The sequence below is a fragment of the Trifolium pratense genome, linkage group LG4 (assembly GCF_020283565.1).
Source record: "Trifolium pratense cultivar HEN17-A07 linkage group LG4, ARS_RC_1.1, whole genome shotgun sequence".
In the NCBI taxonomy this organism is placed as follows: Eukaryota; Viridiplantae; Streptophyta; class Magnoliopsida; order Fabales; family Fabaceae; genus Trifolium; species Trifolium pratense.
Genome location: NC_060062.1, coordinates 25,389,445 through 25,412,724, shown reverse-complemented (window position 1 = coordinate 25,412,724; position 23,280 = coordinate 25,389,445). Strand labels below are relative to the sequence as shown.

The window sequence follows — 23,280 nt, the reverse complement described above, 5'->3', positions numbered from 1 at the left end:
CTATATTACCAACGAAATCCCAAAATTTCTATCCCTAAGAACCAAAGGTTCAATATCAAAAAAAAGAACCAAAGGTTAGCACTAAAAAAAGTAAAGTTTACGCCAATTCTGCAATATCCAATATTATACTGTAGTACGTCACTAGATCAAGCCATAATGCTTATGCTTGGCACACCAAAAAATTAATTGGGGACTAGAGGACACAAAACCCAGAAGTATATATATGTGGCCATCTGAAAAAATCTCAATCATCATCAAAACAAATCCTACAAAGAACCATGATGCACGAGTACTTTATTTGAGGGACAATACCTGTACCTTAATTTATGCCTATACACACATATTAATTTTTCTAAAAATGTCGTACCCTGTACCGGTGGTACCGTACCTATGCAACATAGAAGAAAACTTATAGCTACTAGCAACAGGATGAAGCATTAAGCGAAAAGAAAGATAGCCCATAAGATAACGTAATATAGCGTGCCATTGTGTCGTGACTTGCCTTATTGACATTGTTAGCAATGTCATGTTTACAGCCTCAACAATGATGTGATAGTTATTCAAATGAGGCCATATTTGCACACTTGGGAAGTTCACGACTATATGTGAACTAGGTGAGCTGCAGGGAGCCGAGGAAAGGTGTTGAAATTCAATACTAAGGAAAAAATCAAGGGACCCGAGTTGCTTTTAAGGTAAAGGAAACATGCAGTTTTCAAATAAAAACTTGAAAAAGGGATTGGATAAACTCGTTAGAATAACATCATCTACATATATGCAGAACATAAATGCAAATTTTGTCTTGGTTATAAATGAGTAAAGGAAGGGGGGTGTTACAGATGTACCAAAAAATTATAATGTTTGGGTTACAGGAAAACAAAGCCAAAAGTTAGTACGGTGGAAGTGAGTTTCTCGTACCAATCTTTGATGAGTTAAGGCTAAGGGTAATATCATAACAATTCATGAGTTATTGAAGTTATTACAACTCTTGTCTTTCTCGCTTTACACTTTAGAAGAACTAAATTTATCTACATCAATCCCTCTAGGAATCAGTTCTAGGAAGGACAAATATATGTCAAACAACGATAACCCAACTTGTTTGCGATCTTCTTATGTAAACTTTGAGGTTAAGTTTGTTAGGAGACAAGCGAATTTGGTTGCTCATACTCTTGCTAGGGCGGCCAATGTTTGGGCTAGTTTCCATAGATTTGAGATTATTCCCTTATGTATTGAACATTTATTAGTTAATGATATGAATTAAGTTTGTTTGGTTAAAAAAAAAAGGATTTTACTCAAAAACTAGTTTTTTCATTAGTTTAATCGGGTACAAGACCATAATCAAGAATCAAACTGCAGACCTTAGTATATATTTAATCAGTGCAAAATTTGTTGCCTATTTCAGCTTATCACAAACTAAGAAACACTGTTATGTAATCAGTATGTTAGCAGATAGGGTTACAGATACAGGTCCCTAATAATGTTAAGCACTTAAACTTCATCCTTCTACCACCTTTTCTAACCCCAAGAACATAGTTACGTTTTTTGACAAAAGGAGCTTAGTTACTATAGGAGCACATTCCAGTGAATTTCACAAGTTATTTGGTCACCCCAAAGAGCATAATAAACTTGCACCATTTTACCAATAAGAGATGTCATCATCATTTAGAAATATAACAGAATGACTGTCATGACAATAAGCAACCATAAAACCGTATGCGTACAGAAACTGACAGGATTACTCTCAATGTTAAAGCAACCTTAGGGGCTGTCAGATTCATTTCCTGAATCAATATTCATCGGTTGTGGTTGTGGTTGTGCTTGTTGATTCTTGTAGCCACTAATCTCATCCTTGTAACGTATTTTATCAACACGGGCTTTTGCCTCATATGGCTCCTTCTCCTCCACTGTGCATTAAACACAAAAAGACATAGCAAAATTTAGTAAAACAACACACGATAGGATTTGATCGGTGATCATGAATGACACTAGGTTGGAAGTGGAACAGCATGAAATGAAACAACTGTCAATCAGCCATACCTGACATCTTATTCCATTTCTCTCCAAGTACTCTTCCAACATCAATAAATGAAATCCCAGGATTAGTTTTCTTTATATTCTGTCATAAAATAAAAAGAAGTGTTTTAAATTTCTTCCACCGATAGTTATAGACAATTTTGTGGAAGGGAATAGATCATTTCCACACACCCAAATCCAAAATCACACCACTGGTATTTATAACATAAAACACACCTCTCTTTCCATTTGAGAAAAGAACATGAATCCAGACAATGCCCTCTTGGGTGCATTTGGATCCTTTTTCTTCTTCGGTTTTCTCTTCTTTCCATCCTCATCGGCATCTTTTGATTTCTTCTTAGAAGAAGATGCCTTAGAGTTAGAAGGAGGAAGATCCTTCTTTGGCTCCTTTTTGGCAGGCTTCTGAAAATTGGCATTATTAAGGTGTCGGGAATAACAAATATAGTAGAGGTGAGGTATCACAAGATAATAAAGGCAAATAAAACAAATCACTTGCCTCTATCTCATCACCACTTTGACTAGCATCAGAATCATCTGCCCCAGAATCGTCAGTAGGAGACCCTTCATCATACTCTCCGGCAACAAAATCTGAATCCTGTAGTCATTTATCACTGATTACAAACGCAAAAAAGATTGCAGAAAAACATGCCACAGGGAGCCCCACCATAAGACAGTCATGTGCACATAAGACCAGAATAAATGCACACAACAGAAACACAAGAAAGTGAAAAATATATAAGAAACAAAAGAAAATCCGGCTGCACAACAGAAATGTAAGTACACTTCCTACATCATTTTTTTTCTATGCGCAAATATCTTCCAGTACTGTTGGATATAAATTAATGTTATGCTACTCATGAACAAACTATTAAGATAAAAATTATATCAAATATAGGTTAAGCACCTCCTCATCACTATCATCTTCGCCAGCTTCATTTCTGATGCGCTCAAGATGGGGATCAACAGCGTCATCATCATCACTCTCAAGAACCTTATCAACACCGGCTTGGCCATCTCCTAAATTCATAATTTTCAAGCCCTTTGAACTGCATGTTGAGTAACGAATGAGTTGTTATATGACAAACAATGGGTTGCCAAGTAAAATTTGGCAATGAGCTAAGGTTTACCTTATGAAACCGTACAAATTGTGGTACTCATTTCTTTGAATATTACGGAAGAGATGCTCCTGGTCAGATTTTAGTCTGATAAGAAGGTCAAAATAATGCATATTTGAACCACCAGCAGTATGTCGCTCAAATTCCACAAAGTCAATCTAGTCAGAAACAATGAAACAATCAAAACCGCTAATGGGTGTTAACATATGCATGGCAACCGGTATTTAATATCTGATCATCAGTAAACAGAACTCAATTTTACCTCTTCGTGTGTAATAAGAGTGGGAGGTTTAGGTAGAAAGAAGAAGCTCTTCTCAAGGGGATACAAAATTCCATCCTCAGCTTTCAGAGATGATTTCACAGCGTAACCATCTTGACAACTCCTAAATTTTCCAGGCTTGGTAACTTTAGCCCCAGACAACCCGCGTAATATTGTGGTGAACACTTCATGGATAAGCCCCTGATAATGAATTGTAAATGCAACATATCAACTATTGCATTGCATCGCATCCAATATGCACAACCCATAATTACCAAATTTTCACATCAATCAATCAACTAAAAATATGACTACATTATCAAAAAAAAAATATGACTTCATATTTTCCCAAACAGCCAGCACCCCAGGGTTGTATATCAACAAATCAATAATTAACCATTAAAGCAATATACCTTATAAGACAGCTCCAACTTGTCTTTGTACTTAGAGTTATAAAGATCTTCACTTAATGCCAATTCACTATCAACCACAGAATCTGTTTCGAACTATACAGAAATGAGCAAAACAATGTTAGCTTCAGAAGAACACAAAATATGTATCACCTAAATTGGTAAACTATAAACCAAAGAGCAATTACCTGCATCACAATATGAGGGTACAAAGTTTGTCCTTTCCGAATAGGTGGATCAAGGCTAATAACGACGAAGGTATGTGGCTGATTAGACTACAGAAACATACGGCCAGTTAAAATGAGAAGTTGTCAGTATACTTGACAAGTACCCTAGGAAGTAAAATTAAAGCAATGGATCAGCAAATAAACCTTAGGAAGTAAAAATAGTCGAACCACACTGCTATACTGTATTTTAAAATCATTAGCCTGTCCTTGAAGCCGCAAGAATGACAGGTGTAACTCAACACTATATCGTCCCCTGCACAATAATACAATTTTCTATTATTTGATATTTGATTTTTCTCTTGAAATGATGTAAACCCAATCAGAAGTATGCAAGACAGTGATAAGAAACAGAAAATAGTTGAATGAACATGTCTGTGTATTTAAAAAGGTTACCTTGGTGTAAGGATTGCAATACCCTCAAATGTAACAACAGCATCTTCACCTCCAGCACCAACATCAGCCACAGATACTATGTTATTACAGAAAACCTGATACGAAAAAGATTTTGCAAATTTAGGTTACATGGAATTTATTATAATTTATAGGAATTCGTTAGCCTTCCTGCTGAACAAACTCACCTGAGCAGGGGAGGTATTTACATCACCAACAAACTGGGTGTTGGAATTCGGTATATGGAAACTTATCTCCATCAATGAATCTTTCTGCAATCATATGATGTGAATAATATTAGAACATAAAAAATGTACACTGAAATTGAACCTGTTAACTGCAACCCACAATACCGTTCAGACCCAATTTGGACAAGGAAGGTTTTCTTGTAGCCAACTGCAAGCTGTTATGATTTATAAACTGTATTCGTTAAAACTCAGAAGACTGTATAGATATACCTCATTGGCTCCAGTTGTGTCATCCACATGGAACTCCAATATCACATCATTTTTCCCTTGAAGGTTTGTTTGTGAGACATCCGCTAAAGGAACCTCAAAAGCTTGCTTTGAACCAACCATGAAAACCAGCATATTTCCTGAAATGCAAGTAGAAACATAAGAACATCAACTAGTAGTAAAAGTATATAAAAGCACTCAAGTCAATTCCATCAAACAAGCTCTGCTATGAAGAGTAAGACAACAATTAGTTGGCAAAACAAGAAAGCAAGAATGAGATGAAGTTCCTGTTTGAGAAGCCAACCCCACTCCAACCCCCAAGAAAAACAACATTCCTACAATACAAGGAAAGCTATTGCATATCCTAATACAAAATGAATGATATCAACCGGATTTCTTAGTAGAGCGCTAACCCTTGCTGAAAATATCAGCATACCATGTTCTTGTGATGCTTCTGTGTTATACAGAGCACGATATCAAATATACTTTTTCCCCTCAAAACAAGTTTTCGCAAAGTGTAAAGGATGACAGAAATATATGAGAAAGATGCAATACATCATGAGGAAAGATACCAATTTCAATACATTAGTCAGTTCATGTAAACATCACTGACCATTTAAATCAACTTCTCCCCAATTGCGCCCAGTAACAGAAAGCTGCTTCTCCTTTACAGTTATTCCAAAGGTGTTTTGAAAAAAATTGGTCAAACTTAAGACATCCTGCAAAATAATTATAAGATATCAATAAAAGGAGTGGTATTTGATAGCAATCCAATTCATTCATTAATATTTAGATATGTGATATGTCAGTATTAAGCAGCAGAAAAAAAATAAAAAAATAAAAAACAAATCAGATGTTTGAATTCCTGTTTTTTTTCTACATCAAATATATGTAAATGGAAATTCAGGAGGGCAGAAAATAACCTGATCACGAAATCCAGTGAATTTGTAGAACAAACCGTCTTTGATCTGAACACCGAGTTGATTGCTCCTTGGAACTTTCATCCATGTCACGCTCACTATGTCAGCTTTGTCAACTTCAATTGATTTACCACCCCCCTGTCTTTTCCAGAAAATTCCCCCAGAAAATATTTTTATCTGCCCCGGATTCTGCAACCCCAATAATATAAAAAGAGGTGTCATACAAAATAATTGCAATATTCAGCCACCAATTTACAAATTTACTAAACAAAATGATTTTTCCACTCTCATCATTGTTCTTTTATAAAAAATAACAATGAAATTTGATAAATCTTTGACATGGGGACAGGCATTGCAACAACGAGTACAGATTATGCATATTCAACTTCCTGTGAATACTTAGATAAATTTTGCATAAAACCAAATGAAATCATAAACAGTATGCTTGGTCAAGTAGGTTTAAGACGGAAAGATAGAAATTTTGTAACAAAAATCACTTTGACATGCTTGGTAATCGGTACAACCAGAAATATGATTCACAGAAAATGAATCTTCCTCATATTCAATCATGGTTAATAAATATTTTTCGAGTAAAAAATCATTGTAGTCCCTAAATGCATGAGACGGTAACATTATAGTCCTTGAAAGTATCAAAATTACAAAAACATCCTTAATTATCTTCAATTAAGTAATTTCATGGACCAAATTGACTAATAGAATACACATTCAATGACCAAAACTAACTAACAAAAGGCACATTCGAGAACTAAATTAACCAACGAAAGACACATTCGAAGTTCTATGGAGACAGTCCGTCCGACACAACGAATGACCAAAATGACTATTCGCTCAATATTTCTCACCAGGTTTTCTATTTTCTACGTTGCCAATTTTTGTTCAGCTAATCAACAATGCATGGTTCTGTGAAGAGAAAAATAAAAAAACACTAAAGCCCTAATTTCCCAATGTAGTAACTAAAAACCTAATTTGTTTCAACACATTTACAAAACAATAGATAATTAGAATGCTAATAACAATAATTAGGGATTAATAATGAATAAAATAAAAAACTACGGTTCTATTTCAATGTGATGATTGTAATGTGCAATGAAGAGCATGAAAACGAATGGAATGTTGAAAATTAGGGATTCGAAAAAGAGGAACGAAATTAAGGTTTGAGTAAAGCGCACGGAGAATGAAAACATAGAAAATGGAAGAATGATGAATGAAAAAGATGGAGAGAGAGAGAGAGAGAGAGAACTGACAGTGCCGCCGCGGCCGCCGAGGGTGATATTGTTGAAGAGATGACCGTCCGTCATGGCTTCTTCTCACAAACTGCCAACGAACAGAGGAACGAACGAACGAAGGTTACCGCGATAACAGTCTTCTATAACTGAAAATCAAAATATTAATTTCACACTATTTATTTGGCTCTATGTAGTTTTTTTTTTTTGGGTGAATGGGCCTTGAATGGGTCTATTTACACAATGGTCCAACATGAAATCTCAATCTTTGATTAAAAAAAAGAAAGAAAGAGTAATATCCTAAAATGAACCCTAACATGTTACATGTGTATCTTATCTAGGGAAGGCAAAAAAACCCAAACCCGAGAGACCCACCCGAACCCAAACCCGAGTCAACGGGCGAAACCCGATTTGATTGGGTTTGGGTGACACCCGATAATATGGGTGTGGGTTTGGTATCAGTCAAATCCACACCCGAAACTCATACACCCACCCGAAATATTTTATAATTACCTAATTACCGCCATAGTCTCACTCAATTTCCTTGGAAGACCTTAAATTTTAGTTGTAATTTAATTTCTTGAAAGTATATGTTGTAATTTCTTGAAAGTCTATGTTTGAATTTCTTTGGAAGACCTTAATTTTAATTGTAATTTAATTCAAAGTCTATGTTGGAATTTAATTTCTTAAATTTGTGAATTATTTTTAAATGTGTTGTGGGTTTGGGTTTGGGTGGAAAAAACCCGAACCCAATGGGTGTGGGCGTGGGTGTTGTTTTGCCACCCGAACAGTCTTTGGGTTTGGGTTTGGGTGATGATTTCGGGTGTGGGTTTGGTAAGTGTCAAACCCGCACCCATGGGCGCCCGTTGCCATCCCTAATCTTATCATGTCACATCGTATCATATTCTTATTCAACTTCGTATCTTATCTTATCTCTATCCTATCATGTGTTCTAAATGAGTTCTAAGAATTTGTAACTACATCGATAAATAATCTATAATTAAAATTTAAATCTCGATAAAAGAGATATTCACATTTAGTCAGAGCAGATCTTAATTGACATGATATCTCATGGGTACTAGGGAATGGATTCTCTCAAGTGTAATTTACACTTGAGAGAATAAAGTGTGGTTTGTTACCATTGATCAAGAGAGAGAAACATATAAAAATTTAGAGAAAATGAATTTAGATGGTGTTAGATTACACTTTATTCTCTCAAGTGTAAATCACACTTGAGAGAATTCATTCCCTGAGTACTATATTAGATAGAAATTTATGTGATATTTGCATATGGTATAGTGGATAAGGAGTTGTGTTTTGAACATAAGGTCACTGTTCAAATCTTAGTGACTACTATATTAGATAGAAATTTCGATTTATTTTTATTATTTGATATGGTTTTATATATACATATAAGCATTAGGAACTACATAATATATAAAAATACATTTTTTTAATATACCTTAAAATTTTTTGTCACCTCCAATAAAATCACTCAAGATCAGCCACTAGCGTAGTTATTATAATTTTTTTATATTTATATTCTTATAAGTAAATTAGGTAAATTTATCCAAAATATTCCTAACTACCATGATACCTCACCACGCCTTTGTGAACACGAAGATACAAATAAAAATATGACAATTGTCTGATTTGTGTACTGTTTGACATTTTTTTAATAATGTTTTGGCTGCCTCGATATACATGCATAAAGTGGATGAACTACGGTGTCTAATTTTTATCTGCATAGTTTGATGTTCTAATAATAGGAACTAGCCGTATGATGCAAGAAAGGGGCCAGACTGAAGTTGTAAAAGGTTGCATTATATAAAGTAATTACTATTTTTAAAAAAAGTAAAAAATCATCATCATTATATGTTGTTGTAAAGTAGGCACTAAGCAAACATGTCTTGAGAAATATTATTGTCTAGATAATTTTGTTATAATTTTTTATTATAATAATTTATTTTAAAGTAACATTATTTTTACTTATTTCACACGTTTAATTAATTCTTGCTAAGGCAAAATAGCCGTTCCAATTTATTTGTTCCACAACCGTTAGACTATCTTAATAATTGGACTTACGGTTATGATTTGGATGTTGGCTGGATAGTTAATTGCAACGTGAATATGCTTAATGAAGATTAAAGGGATATATATAGATGTGTGAGAGGCCTACAAAAGAACCGATGAAAAAGTCTTCACGTCACTCACAATCTATAACATTCTTTTCTTACATTAAGCATACAAAATCACCACATATATATAAAAGTTATTTTTGTCCCTTGAGCATCCAAAAATAGTAGTATCATGAGGGTATTAGCTATGAGACCAACTGCACCGGGTAACTTACATGTGGTGGCGAAATACTCAAGCCCAGTGCATTTGCACGCCTCGGTCAAATTCGATAAGTTCTTCTTATTCTATATTTTATTTTATTTTATTACTAGTCTATTTATCTGTGATAATAATTTCTCTTATTTCTTTATTTGATAATAATTATATGTCATGTTTTTCCAACAAATTTTAGTGCCTACTTTAGTTCCGTTTTTTCGGGTCTTTATTCGTCTTGTCTTGTGTAGAGATCGGTTATTATTAATAATATTTGCCGTTCAAAAAAATAAAAAAATTTAGTGCCTACTCAATTTAGTTATGTCTAGATAATTTTACACACAAACTATCTCAAAATGACAAAAATCCAAAGGTGTAGAATGGTATGGATAATGATGTTGAAGAGTATTGAGTGTCTATTTAGTATCACAAGAAGTTTAACGAAATTCGAGCGAACCACCATAATTTCACAAAAACTATTTATGAAATCACAGTGTAATAGCTTTTGCAAAATTGCAGTGGTTTACCAAGATTTTTTATGAAGAAGATTGAAGATTTAATCCAACTAACAACGTGTGAATCCACAATATTTTCTTCTTATTAATTTTCTTACATGTTGCTCTGAAGATTTGGCGTTAGGCTTATGTTTGTTGTAATTTATTTATGTGTTACTTTATTTTCAAGTTATCTAACTCTACAAGAAAATTTATGGTTTCATTTCGGAGAGAAGGAATTAACAGAAACTAAGTTAGGAGGAGGTATAACTAAATTTTATGATTTCAATGCATTATGCTCTCCTCGAAGCGGAAGCTTTTCTCATCAATACACTTGTACTGTCGTTGCCACACTCAACACAAACACCATCTGACTACCATTGTCAAAAAGACTTTTGACACAATGAGCCGATCAAATCATTTTTCGAACAATCGACTCTGATATCATGTTAGGTCATGAGAGGAGCCCGAATGGTCATCCACATTGAACCAAAAACAACCACACAAGTGAGTTGCACACCAGATAATAACCTTTTTGACACAATGAGCCGATCAAATCATTTTTCGAACAATCGACTCTGATATCATGTTGGGTCATGAGAGGAGCCCGAATGGTCATCCACATTGAACCAAAAACAACCACACAAGTGAGTTGCACACCAGATAATAACCTAAAACCTTAAGACATTATTTTTATTTTATGGATCCTCTTACTTATGAATTGCTCAACATTCATTTTTTAAAATAATACGAAACTTTCCACCTCACACTCTACACAACATTACATGTATGAATAATGCTAGCAACACACTCTTTAACAAACACACTCCAACACACTCTCTTTTATTGATTGAAATTCACATGAGTCCCATAAAAAAATGTGGACCTATATAACTTTTATGGGACCCATATAAATTTTAACCAATAAAAGAGAGTGTGTTTGTTATTGGAGTGTGTTGCTAGCACTCCTCTATATGAATAATGCTAGCAACACACTCTTTAACAAACACACTCCAACACACTCTCTTTTATTGATTGAAATTCACATGGGTCCCATAAAAAAATGTGGACCTATATATTGGGCAATTATGTTTTGATCTGTGACCGAATTGGTGAGACTACAAAGTCATGTTTGGTGAAATATGTCTATCCGGTGTTGATGACATTGATATTATGAACTCAATAATCAACCATCCAATTTCTCAAGTGATACAATGAAGTCAAGTCCTAACGGTTGGAAATAAAGAGAACTTAAAAATGGTCATGGAATAAAAAAAAAGATATATATGGCCATCAAAATCATCAAGTTAAAGAGGAGACATCGAATCCTATAAAGTAAGTGGAATATGAATAATGTTAGTGGACTCGTCCTATCATAAGACATTAATATACGTAGAAACAACATAACCATACAAAAGAACTATCCACACAAAAATAGAGAAGCACCAAGATGCTTACTATAGAAGGCCTCATCAACTTTATAAAGAAGTGCGAATATAAAAGAGTTGATCATGAAAGTAAAGCAAAGTGAACAAATTATAGAGAAAAAAATAATCAAAACTTTTAACCATAATGAATCCACTTACAAAGTTAAATATATTCATATGATACACATGTGTACAAATAAATAAATATTTTTTTATTTAAAAAAGTTTAGGTGAGTTGAGTCTCAGAGCTCATCAGAGTTAGCATATACTTAAAAATTATCTATCAACAATATCCTCACGTTGGCAACGTGAATCAAATTCATGTTTTTGCAGAGTATGAGTGAACTCCTTACCAACTTAACCGGAGTTTATTGGCTACAAATAAATAAATATATAGCTTTTTTTTTTAAAAGCAAAATAAATATATAGGTTGAAAAGAGAAACATGTGCATAATACTCTCAAAACATATATACATGACCTTAAAAATTTGAGTCTTTGTCCTGTTTTTTAAGTCAATGTTTCTGTGCTTTCTATAATATCATTACATTGTGTGAATACTAATCACAGCATTAGATGCTATTCTCACTATGTTAATGGATATAATTGTTAGTTATGTTGATATACAAAAAGATGATTGAACATTGATATTTTATTTTTGAAGATAGAAACAAGCATGGTAGTTAGTACAGTGAGAAAGAGATTCTTCTTTGAAGCATCTTTGATTTTCTCTAATTCATATCCTTAGTTCATGCATTATATAAGTGCATGCTTTAGAGGAACACATTGAGGTGAAGAAAGAGATATGGGAAATAAAATGGTAACATACAATAAGTACAAAAGTTTCTTGTTCTTTATCAAAAAGTACAAGCTGACTGAGCTAGTTCCACCTGAGGACCTCAAGGAGGTTTTCTCCAAGTTTGCCGGAGGGGGATCACATATGTCGGTAGAGCAGCTATATCGGTTTCTTGTGGAGCATCAAGGCGAGGAGAATTTCACCTTATCGGATTCGGAGAAGATTGTCGACAAGGTTTTGCAACTGAGAAGGACACATCAGGAAATGGTTCATGGTGATCAAAATAGAGAAACGGAAATTACCCTCGATGATATCTTTCGATTTTTTCTCCTAGATGAATTCAACAGTCCTTCGAAAACTGAGGTAAAACACATTCATTGTGTTAGTTAGTTAGTCAATCAGAGTCATCAGATGAAGATCAGACTATTCATGTTTGGAACCAAAATTTGCTAAAGTTGGAACCTGAATAGTCCAATCTTTGTCTGATGACTTCAATTTCCTTAAAATTTTCATGTTGGTCAATATAGAAAAAGGGAAATCACCCTCGATGATATCTTTCGATTTTTTCTCCTAGATGAATTCAACGGTCCTTTGAAAACCGAGGTAAAACACAGTCACTATGTTAGTCAGTCAGAGTCGTCAGATAAAGATCGAACTATTCATGTTTTGAACCAAAATTTGCTAAAGTCATAACTTGAATAGTCCAATCTTCGTCTTATGAACCAAATTTCCTTAAGACTTTTAGTTTTTTCGAATTTTCCCCTTATCTTGTGTGTTAATTTAATTGACCTTACTTTACTAACAAGAAAGTATAAATAAATTTCATTACAGGTACATCATGATATGAATGCTCCATTGTCACATTATTTCATATACACAGGACACAATTCCTATCTTACTGGAAATCAGCTGAGCAGTGATTGCAGCGAAGAGCCAATCATAAAGGCGTTGCAACGAGGCGTGCGTGTTATAGAACTCGATTTATGGCCAACTACTAATAAAGATGATATTAAAGTTGATCATGGATGGTATAAAAAATAAAATCAACTTTTTTATATGATCTTAATCAATTTAAGACCAAACTTAATTGATTTTTGTCACTTTGTCACATGATATCAACACAGGACTCTTACCAATCCTGTATCACCTATCAAATGTTTGGAGTCTATAAAGAAATATGGTTTTGTTGCATCTCAATATCCAGTGATCATAACTATAGAAGATCATCTTACCGAAGAACTTCGAGCAAAATTCGCAGAAGTATGCAATAGACTATTATGTTTTCCTTTTCCTTTTGTAATCTCAATATTAATTTTTCTTTTTGTTATTGTTTTTATCTTCTTGTAGATGGCAACTCAAATATTTGGAGAAATACTTTATTATCCTCAACCAGAAGAATGTTTAAGTTTAACCGAATTCCCTTCACCGGAATCATTGAAAAATCGAGTTATTATATCAACCAAACCTCCGAAAGAACGTTTTGAGTCCAACCGAATCAAGGACAACAGAAACTATCCTGCTCTAGATGGAAGTAGTACTGAATCATCAGAAGATGAATCATCGGGAAAGGAATCACCGGACTCCACAATTGAAGTGGAGATTAAGAGCACGGTGAAAAATGTTCGCAATACATTCTTTTTGACGCACTTTTGAACACACTCTTTATGCTATTAATAATATTTTCATGCTTGTGTTCTAATTTTTTTCATGTTTATTTACCAGAATGGACGTGATCGCGATGAGGGAGACACGAGTTCATGTGAATGTGATCGAAGATTATCTCAAGAGTGTTCACCTGATTACAGAACTATAATAACAATTCATAATAAGAAACTCAAGGGTAGCTTGAAAGATAAATTAAAAACGGACGGTGAACTTAGACGCTTAAGTTGGAGCGAAACAACCTTAGAAAAAGCTTCGGAATCTCACGGAACAGACATCATTAGGTATGTGATAGATAAGCCAAAAATATGGTTTATCTGATTCAATGTCCAATAGTTTATCTGATTCAAACTGTTACTTTTATAGGTTCACACAGAAAAATATCCTTAGGGTATACCCTAGGGCGACACGTGTCAAATCCACAAATTTCAAACCACATCTTGGGTGGATGTATGGAGCTCAGATGGTTGCATTCAATATGCAGGTTAGGAAACTGTCACCAAGGCTAAGTGCAATAACTTCACGTGCAAGTTACTACTATATCATATCGTTTCGAGGAGTGTTAACTTTACTACTTGTCATCCTCAATAGGGGCTTGGAAAATCACTCTGGTTGATGCAGGGTATGTTTAGAGCAAATGGAGGATGTGGTTATGTGAAAAAGCCTGAAATTCTAATGCAGAAGCTTCAATGTGACAATGAGTTTGATCCTAAAATGATAATGCCAGTGAAAAAGACATTAAAGGTAAGCATAGTTACCATAGTATATCACTTAATATTACAAGGTCAAGTAATTTGTTTTGTGACATTTTCATGTTATTTTGTCATTTCCAATAACAGTTAAAAATATACATGGGACATGGTTGGAGCTTAGATTTTAGTCCTACACATTTTGATATGTTCTCTCCACCAGATTTTTATACAAAGGTCAGTTGGAAAATTCTTGATAGTTGATACTTGGTAACAACGTTCAGGCAATTGTGCCTACGTTTCTGACTGCAAAGCAACTACAGTTCTTTTCTATTTATCGATGAAATATTTAACATTTACAGTCTACAACTTGTATTTAAACACTAAAGCGTAGATTACAACATTAGACATGAGCCATACTCAACATTATTAAATTTTCCGAGCTACTAAATTGTTGTTGCTGTCGTAATTGTGGTCATGGCGTAATCCTTGACATTGTGGAAAAATGCGACTAATGTAGTTGCAATGCGGTTACAAATATCTCCAAAACCTTTTTGTTTTCACCGTAGTTGTGGTTGTTGACTGCAATTTAAACTACAAATTCCTCTCATAACAAGGAGTACTCTTGAAGAGTTATTTTTACTCTTAAAATCGGGCACACCCCCTCGCGTCCAGCCCTTTTGGGCTTGGTGTGCGGATATAAATGGTAGATGCCCCGATCAGAAACACCTGATAATAGGTTGCCCAACAGATCGTAGAGGAGAATTTGATACCATTTTAGAATTAGGAGTTGGGTCTAACTCAAATCTACAAAACTGGCTTGTAAGGTGAGGATTGTCCTCACTTATAAACATATATTCAGGTCATCTCGTAATCGATGTTGAGAGTCTTAACATTTACAAAGAAACAAAAGTTGTTATATATGTATCTTACAATTGGATCAGTTTTTTTCTGTCAGGTTAGTATTGTTGGTATGCCTGCTGATGTTGCAAAGAAGAAGACAAAGGTAATCATGGACAACTGGTTTCCTGTGTGGAATGAAGAGTTTGAATTCCCTTTGACTGTTCCAGAACTTGCTTTACTTCAGATACAAGTTAAGGACAAAGATCAAGGAGGAAAAGATGACTTTGCTGGTCAAACATGTTTACCAGTTTCAGAGCTAAAACTTGGTTTTAGATCAGTCCCTTTGTATAATGAAAAGGGAGAACAATTTAAATCTGTAAAGTTGTTAATGAGGTTTCAATTTGAATGAATTGTAGAGATAATTAATTCATCTATTGGATATACATCTTTGTTCTTTAGAGTTGTGTATTTTTTCATACAAATCTTACATCAAATTGGTATATAAATCTTTGATCTTTGTCAAAATAAATCTTTGTGGGGTAGCTATTCTCTTGGACCATAAAATTGGTATAATCACTTTCCTTATGAATGTGCTCATTCCTCCTAATCCTATGACGTCCATATTTGGAAGCAATTGTATAATTGAAAACAATGACATGTACTGTATATTTGATAATGTCTATTAATGCAAAGCACTTCACATGAACATTCTTTTTTTATAGTAGCAAAAATAATACACTTCACATCAACTTTGTTAGTATGAAAATTGTGACTAACAACACCTGAAATTGATAAGTCATTATCTAATGTAGATTAGAAGCAATACATATTTTTTCTTCTTGATAATAATTTTCAAGCATCTGATCAGGTCCACCAATCCAACACTAGCGTGATGCATTTGAGCCGTCACTATCGTCACAGTGAAATATGATAAGGCTTTTTATTCTTGGCTTAACTACACATTTGACCTCTTACGTTTATTTTATGTTTTAATTTGGTCTCTTACGTTTAAAAAGTATCAATTTGGTCCCTTACGTTTATTTTAGGTTTCAAGTTAGTCATTTTAGTTAGTTTTGTCACTAACACCATTTGAACAGTATACGTGTCTGTCCACATATGCAAATTGGCTGTCACATGTGACAAAATTGACGGAAAGGACTAGCTTGAAACCTAAAATAAACATAAGAGACCAAATTGATACTTTTTAAACGTAAGAGACCAAATTAAAACCTAAAATAAATGTAACGGACCAAATGTATTTATTCTTCCATATGAACCGATTATTTTTTGAGGCATGATATTTGAATTTTGAACATAGACACCGTATGAAATAAAAAAAGTGAGAGTGTACATGAAAATCAATAGAGGATTATATTATTTAATAATCAAAAAAGGTACCCAAACAGTATATTTGTCAGGTCTCAGGTGTGTTTATAAAATTGTGTTCATAGAACATTTCCGTTGGTGTTTTTTTGTTGAATACCATATGATTATTCTTTCAATTAGACAAACATGCATGAATGTATGATATGATTATTTTGCCTCTCATTTGAATCCAACAAGGCTCAAGAAACTAATGGTTACAGTTGCGTACAAAGCTTACTTAATTTACGCAAAAAATAATGATATACGAATGTCATCAACAACCAGCTCATATTGAAAAAACAACTACCGGGTATTTTGGTGGAGGATTTGTGGGTGGGTGGAGAAGATCTTCTAGAGAAGAGAAGGGAAAGTATGAGGGTAAGTGGGATATGCATTTGGTGAAATGTGAACTAACACTAAAAAACACTTCCAAAAAAATGAAGAGAAAAGATGACGAATACGAGAGAAAAGATTGGAGATGATTCAAAATTTTTATTTTCTCCCTTTGAAAATAATTGTCACATTCGTGAAATAATAAGTTATTGTGTCTCATGGGACACTCTTTAAGCATTTCATATATATGGTAAAATAATTTTTTGATCTATATAAATATCTCGATTTTGATTTTTAGTCTCTAAAAAATTTCAGCAACTTTTGGGACCCAAATATTTTTTGTCTCAATTTTTAATCAACTTTTATGTATTAAAAACGAATTAAAATATTTATAAGAAACAGTAAAAACATATTTAACCATATTATCTATGGTTGTATTTCATTAAGATAAATGCTAAGTGGATAAACTCCTCTTCTCTAAGATTTTCTTCTTACATTTTCACACAAAAAATGAGTGTTTTGGATATTTTTTAAACACAAAACTCTTTTGTATATCTTGTTCATCTAGTTACTAAATAAATAATTTTTACACAAATTAAGTTTTTCTTTCGGTTTTTTTGTTGTAATTTTTTCTTGTGTTTACTTAATTTCATATTTGCCTACAATATTAATTTAGTTCACATTATATCAAATTATGTTATTTCATTAAATTATTATTAATATTGACGTGTCAATCTCTTATGTCGTGTCCATGCTTTATAAATATAAAGTCTGTTTAAATTTGGCTTATTTTTTATCTTATGTAAATAAATAAACTAATATATTATTTATAAGTTTTCACTAACAAAAATTATATTTTCATAAATTATATTTTCATAAACTACCTTAATCATAAAAACTTATTTATTTATATAAATTATTTGACATAAGCTCAAAAATAAACTAATTCAAACACTTAAACACAAACACATATGCAATGAATATACCTACCATATATGAAGAAAAAACCAACGACCGATCCATCGCGCTTCAAACGCAAAGATGGAATTGCATTGAAGTCTCTCTCTCTCTCTCTCTCTCTCTCTCTCTCTCTCTCTCTCTCTCTCTCTCTCTCTCTCTCTCTCTCTCTCTCTCTCTCTCTCTCTCTCTCAAACTCCAAATTCAATATTTTCTTCCATCCATTCATTTCATCACCAAAATCCATTTCTCTTTCTTCTTCTCATGTAACCGTTTTCGTAGCAAACCAAACCAATGCAGTTACAAAACCACCTTCAATCTCAATAACAATGGCTACATTCACCTACAATTACACAATGTTCAAATACTTCAACAGAAAATTCGCTATCTCCGAACAAGCACCCCCGTCCGATGTCAAGGAAGTTTTTTCCAATTTCTCCGAAGGCGGATCTACCATATCTGCCGATCAACTTCGACGATTTTTGCTTGAACATCAATGCGAACCAGATTGCACTGAAGAGGATTCAAAACGGATCATTGAAAATGCTCTGCAATCGCGGAAACGAGATCAGGAAAGCGGTGGTGATGATGATGGTGACGGAATTTCAGATTCCGGAGAGGGACTTACGGTTGATGAATTTTTCCAGTTTTTGTTGTTTGATGAATTCAATGGTCCCTTGATAACACAGGTGTGCGCTTTCCCCACTTTTTTTCCGTCTTTTTCTTCTTTTCCTAAAATGCGCGCGGGAAAGAGGTAGAAAAATACTTTTGTTTTTATTCCCCTTTATATTTTGTTATTTATTTATTTACTTTGGTTTTAGTACACAAGACAGAAGAAATGGGACCATCATGTTACCACTACTTTTGAAATGCCATAGATAAGTTAGTTTAAGTTTGGATTCACAATGATTTTGTCATATTATTCTTTGTCAAACTTTATTTTCTTTTTGGTCGAATTTCAAATTAATACAACCGTTTTTTCTTAGAAATCAGATAGTTAATCCGAACAAAAAAAAAGTATTTGTCATTGTGATTTTGTTGAAGTTACATAGCGTCATACTTTGGTTCTAACAATTTTGTTGTCAATTGATATATGTTAATTTGAATCATTGACATTGAATGTGTGAAACATCAATTATTCATTTTGTCTTAATATAATAATGTCGTTTTATATTTTATATTTATTCTAATTTTATCTTCAAATTAATATGATATACATCACTTTCGATTATTATACTTCAATTATTATGTGAGCAATTACCCGAGTATGTGGGCCATGTACAAGGCCACAACGAGGGAAAACAGGAAGTCACTATTTACTCAAAATACTAAACACTCTAGACTTTGATCACGACACATTGTTGGCGAGACCTTACACACACTATCTAGCGAGAACAATACTCGACCATACATAGAAAGAAATCCAAGAATTTCAATTACAAGGCAAGATTATATATATTATAAAAATGTCCCGTAAGTGTAACTAAGTTGGTAGCTATCAGAGATAATATTGGAGGGGTTGGGGTTCGAACTCTAGATTCCCCACATCTCCATAAAGTGTGCGAGTCCACTAGGCTATTTAACAAAAAAACTGCAAAAAGAAATTGAAATTACTAAAAAATATGTTAATTACCAAACTCATCCAATTTAAATGGTCGATGTTAGTAATTAATATTGTTTGTTTTACTGAGGGTGGAAATCAAACTCTGGCCTCTTATCTTATCACTATACTCTCTAACTCATCTACCTCGGCCACCAAATCATCCTTATATCCATCTCCCTAGATGACAACATAGGAAGATGCTCAATCAAAAAATTTAAGGACTCTCGTTAGCATTTTTATGTCATTAGCCTGTCAAGTTTATTTAACATTAGTGATGTTAACTTTAGAAATGTTTTAGGTCCCTTCTTGACAATATCAATGATGTGTTATGCCAGGTACACCATGACATGAATGCCCCGTTATCACATTATTTCATATATACAGGACACAATTCCTATCTAACTGGAAATCAACTGAGTAGTGATTGCAGTGATGTGCCAATCATAAAGGCTTTGCAACGAGGCGTCCGAGTAATTGAATTAGATGTATGGCCAAATTCAGCTAAAGATGACATCGTCGTAGTTCATGGAAGGTAATGTAAAAGTTAGTTACACTTGTTAGTTATGGTATATAGCCAATGAGACCAATTATCTAGTTTAACTAACCAATTCTGAATTCAATTTTTCACAGCATTATTTGAACCATTTCCATTTTATGTATTTTGATATTGTAGTGATTTGAGATATTCATGATGCAAATTTATAGATCCATTTAATTTTTGAACATTTTTCTGATATATTGCACGCAGAACGCTTACAACTCCCGTCTCACTAGTCCAATGTTTGAAGTCCATAAAAGAGTATGCTTTCGTTAAATCTCGTTACCCTGTCATTATAACTTTAGAAGATCATCTTACACAAGATCTTCAAGCTAAAGTTGCAGAGGTATTCTTCCATTATTACTATTAGAATTAGTTGAATATTGTTTAAGGACAAATTGATTACGATTAGTTAGCTTAGTTAGGATGTGTCCTAGGGCCAAGGCCCACTACTATTGGTTGGCAAGTGAATGACGCACGCATGTAAGCTAACTTGTCATAAACAATTTGTAACTACCTTTAACGATATTCAACTAATTCTAACAATTATTCCTTTATGTCCCTTTTTTTTCGGATACTGAATGTGAAGTTAATCTTTTTATTTTTAGATGACAACTCAAATATTTGGAGACATGCTCTATTTTCCTCAGACAGATCCTTTGACAGAGTTTCCTTCACCAGAATCACTAAAAGATCGAATTCTTATATCAACCAAACCACCGAAAGAATATCTCGATTCCAAACAATTTAAGGATACTAGTGACAGTGAAAGGGAAATGAGTGAAGATGGAACATCACCAGCCCGTAGTATTGAAGCTGAAGACAAAGTGAGCAGAGAAACATATTTTTTTTCTTTTCAAATTTGATTTATATCTTATATGAGTTCTGTATGTTTATGTTATTTGTTTTATCCTAACTTTACAGTGCAGTGAAAGTGACCTTGATGAGGAAGGTTTGAATCCTCGTGATAAAAAACCAGACCAGCAGAGTGCACCTCAGTACAAACGTTTGATTACAATCCATGCTGGTAAACCCAAAGGAAATGTAAGGGATCACCTTAAAATTGCTGGTGATGTTAAGCGCTTGAGCTTGAGTGAGCAGGAACTTGAAAGGGCTTCTGCCTCTTATGGAGCTGATATTGTTAGGTATTTGGCAAATAGTCAAACCTAGTACACATACATTTCAGATTGATACTATGTTCCGTGTCTCGCAAGTATCAGCGTTAGACTCTGGACACGACATTGATACATGTCTTACTATCAATCACTTCTCTTTTCTTAAATTATTTTATGGCGCCTATGTGTCAATTTCATGTCCACGTCTGTGTTTACCCTTGATTACTTAATATCTAATAGTAACTGCAAATATATAAAACTTAACAACTAAGATGGTTGCATTTTATGCTTACAACAGGTTTACGCAGAAGCATATTATTAGGGTGTATCCAAAGGGAACACGTGTCACCTCCTCAAATTACAGGCCCCATATAGGGTGGATGTATGGAGCTCAGATGGTCGCATTTAACATGCAGGTCAGGGACTTGAGAGATCAAGGCTCTTTTCAAATAAAAGGTTTATCTTAGTGTTTACTATTTTCCATCATTTTTGTTTAATGCACCTTTGATACTAACATTTTTAACATGTGTATTCTTTATCAGGGGCATGGAAAATCACTTTGGTATATGCAAGGGATGTTTAGAGCAAATGGAGGGTGTGGTTATGTGAAAAAGCCTGATTTTCTTATGGAAAAAGGTTCAAACAGTGAGTGTTTTGATCCTAAAAGAACACTGCCTGCGAAAACGACATTGAAGGTGAGACATTATTTGAGAAGGAAATCAATTCATTTGGTGACATATTTTGAAAATTCTCTCCTTTCCACCTATAGGTTAAATTATATATGGGAAATGGGTGGAGCTCAGATTTTAGCAAAACACACTTTGATACATTCTCTCCTCCAGACTTTTACACAAAGGTGAGTACTTATCAGTAATCTGTCAGCTGACATAGTTGCTAGAATTTGAAGAGTTAATTGTGTTATTCTACTCATAGTTTTAAATTGCGGTCGTGGTTACGCTGTGTTCTGGTACACTAAAAAGTTTGGCCTTGTCAGGGATCGAGGCTAAGAGTAGTTTATAAACAACACTCACACTCCTCTAATCACTGGGGCGCCTTAAACAAAAAACAAAGTCATGAAGGCTTTAAACAAGATCCCAAATCGGACAATACCTTGAAAATGTGGCTTGCGGTTGGAACATTAGCTTTGTCTGTTTGATGGTCTAAGCCACGCATGAAGGCTTACAGACCCTTTAACCTCTTAAACTCAACTGGAGAACTACTGTTCCGGTACACCTAAGAGTCTCTCGCATTGCCTGAAAATCGTGGCTAAAAGTTTGTTTATAAATAACACCAATGATCCTCTAAATACCAAGACGCCTTTTACAAGATCTAAAGCAGACAATACCTTGGAAATGTAGCAGAACACGCTGCAAACCTGAAAATGAGGTTGATGCGGCTAGAAATACCGTTGTGGAGATCTCAAAACATGTTACATTGCTGCTGCAGATTGCAATTTAGAACTATGACTGTACTTATCAACGATAAAAGAGAGAGAAACAAGATTTATTACTTGACTCTTAATTTTATATATTACAGGTTTGTATTGTTGGAGTACCAGCTGATAAAGCCATTAAGAAGACCAGGGTAATTTATGATGATTGGTTTCCAGTTTGGGATGAAGAGTTTGAATTTCCTTTAAGTGTTCCAGAGCTTGCTTTGCTTAGGATAGAAGTTAGAGAGTATGATAAGCATGAAAAGGATGATTTTGGCGGACAAACATGTTTGCCAATTCCTGACCTGAAATCTGGATTCAGAACAATCCCTCTAAATGATGAGAAGGGTGAGCAATTAAAATCTGTAAAGCTTCTAATGCGGTTTCAGTTTACATGAACAGCAGGTACAGGGCTTAGCTAGCTAGCCATATATTATAGTCTCAAATATCCCTAGGTGGTCTTCCGTTCGACTAGTGACTAGGGATATCAAGAAGATTGTTGTATTGTAATTGTATAGATTATTATGTGATTAATTGCTTGAAACAAATGATGGGATTCAGAGGTTATATTTATTTAATTTCAAGATAGAGCAGAGTAATTAGAACCAGAATTGAAACAAATGATGGAATTCTGAGACTGTTTGTT

The 23,280-nt window shown here is 34.0% G+C and overlaps 3 protein-coding genes across 4 annotated transcripts; 2 read left to right on the top strand and 1 right to left on the bottom strand.

Moving 5' to 3' along the window:
• Positions 1–1,283: 1,283 nt before the first annotated feature.
• LOC123921872 (FACT complex subunit SSRP1-like) lies at positions 1,284–7,217 on the bottom strand. The gene is made up of 16 exons (XM_045974577.1): positions 7,073–7,217; positions 5,811–5,996; positions 5,501–5,606; positions 4,891–5,027; positions 4,621–4,704; positions 4,436–4,530; positions 4,187–4,295; positions 4,004–4,090; positions 3,819–3,911; positions 3,409–3,606; positions 3,159–3,304; positions 2,936–3,077; positions 2,528–2,626; positions 2,248–2,433; positions 2,035–2,113; positions 1,284–1,901 (listed from the first exon to the last, which is right to left on the bottom strand). Exons 1-16 carry the CDS (start codon positions 7,124–7,126, stop codon positions 1,756–1,758), a joined length of 1,947 nt encoding a protein of 648 aa, XP_045830533.1. The 5' UTR covers positions 7,127–7,217; the 3' UTR covers positions 1,284–1,755.
• Positions 7,218–11,763: 4,546 nt separating this feature from the next.
• On the top strand, positions 11,764–15,749 carry LOC123923426 (phosphoinositide phospholipase C 6-like). 2 transcript variants are annotated; one of them, XM_045976116.1, is made up of 9 exons: positions 11,764–12,460; positions 12,929–13,125; positions 13,222–13,357; positions 13,445–13,717; positions 13,820–14,043; positions 14,126–14,243; positions 14,351–14,503; positions 14,599–14,685; positions 15,407–15,749. In XM_045976116.1, exons 1-9 carry the CDS (start codon positions 12,107–12,109, stop codon positions 15,698–15,700), a joined length of 1,836 nt encoding a protein of 611 aa, XP_045832072.1. In that variant the 5' UTR covers positions 11,764–12,106; the 3' UTR covers positions 15,701–15,749. The 2 variants fall into 2 exon arrangements, with proteins under 2 accessions (XP_045832072.1, XP_045832073.1); XM_045976117.1 differs by having other exon boundaries at positions 11,793–12,460; positions 13,445–13,708.
• Positions 15,750–18,157: 2,408 nt separating this feature from the next.
• LOC123923195 (phosphoinositide phospholipase C 6-like) lies at positions 18,158–23,280 on the top strand. Its single transcript, XM_045975863.1, has 9 exons — positions 18,158–18,635; positions 19,885–20,081; positions 20,298–20,433; positions 20,696–20,914; positions 21,012–21,232; positions 21,501–21,618; positions 21,745–21,897; positions 21,972–22,058; positions 22,739–23,280. The coding sequence occupies exons 1-9, from the start codon at positions 18,276–18,278 to the stop codon at positions 23,030–23,032; spliced, it is 1,785 nt and encodes a 594-aa protein (XP_045831819.1). The 5' UTR covers positions 18,158–18,275; the 3' UTR covers positions 23,033–23,280.

What these genes read in the sequence shown, in the direction of transcription:
- LOC123921872 (XM_045974577.1), bottom strand. Translation starts at nt 7,126, where the DNA reads ATGACGGACGGTCATCTCTTCAACAATATCACCCTCGGCGGCCGCGGC. An exon ending in AGTTGGAGCTGTCTTATAAG is followed by an intron (nt 3,607 to 3,818) that starts GTATATTGCTTT and finishes ATTCATTATCAG; the next exon opens with GGGCTTATCCATGAAGTGTT. An exon ending in AAGATGATAGTGATGAGGAG is followed by an intron (nt 2,627 to 2,935) that starts GTGCTTAACCTA and finishes AAATGACTACAG; the next exon opens with GATTCAGATTTTGTTGCCGG.
- LOC123923426 (XM_045976116.1), top strand. Translation starts at nt 12,107, where the DNA reads ATGGGAAATAAAATGGTAACATACAATAAGTACAAAAGTTTCTTGTTC. An exon ending in ACAGTCCTTCGAAAACTGAG is followed by an intron (nt 12,461 to 12,928) that starts GTAAAACACATT and finishes ATTTCATTACAG; the next exon opens with GTACATCATGATATGAATGC. An exon ending in ATTAAAGTTGATCATGGATG is followed by an intron (nt 13,126 to 13,221) that starts GTATAAAAAATA and finishes ATATCAACACAG; the next exon opens with GACTCTTACCAATCCTGTAT.
- LOC123923195 (XM_045975863.1), top strand. Translation starts at nt 18,276, where the DNA reads ATGGCTACATTCACCTACAATTACACAATGTTCAAATACTTCAACAGA. An exon ending in ATGGTCCCTTGATAACACAG is followed by an intron (nt 18,636 to 19,884) that starts GTGTGCGCTTTC and finishes GTGTTATGCCAG; the next exon opens with GTACACCATGACATGAATGC. An exon ending in TTCAAGCTAAAGTTGCAGAG is followed by an intron (nt 20,434 to 20,695) that starts GTATTCTTCCAT and finishes TTTTATTTTTAG; the next exon opens with ATGACAACTCAAATATTTGG.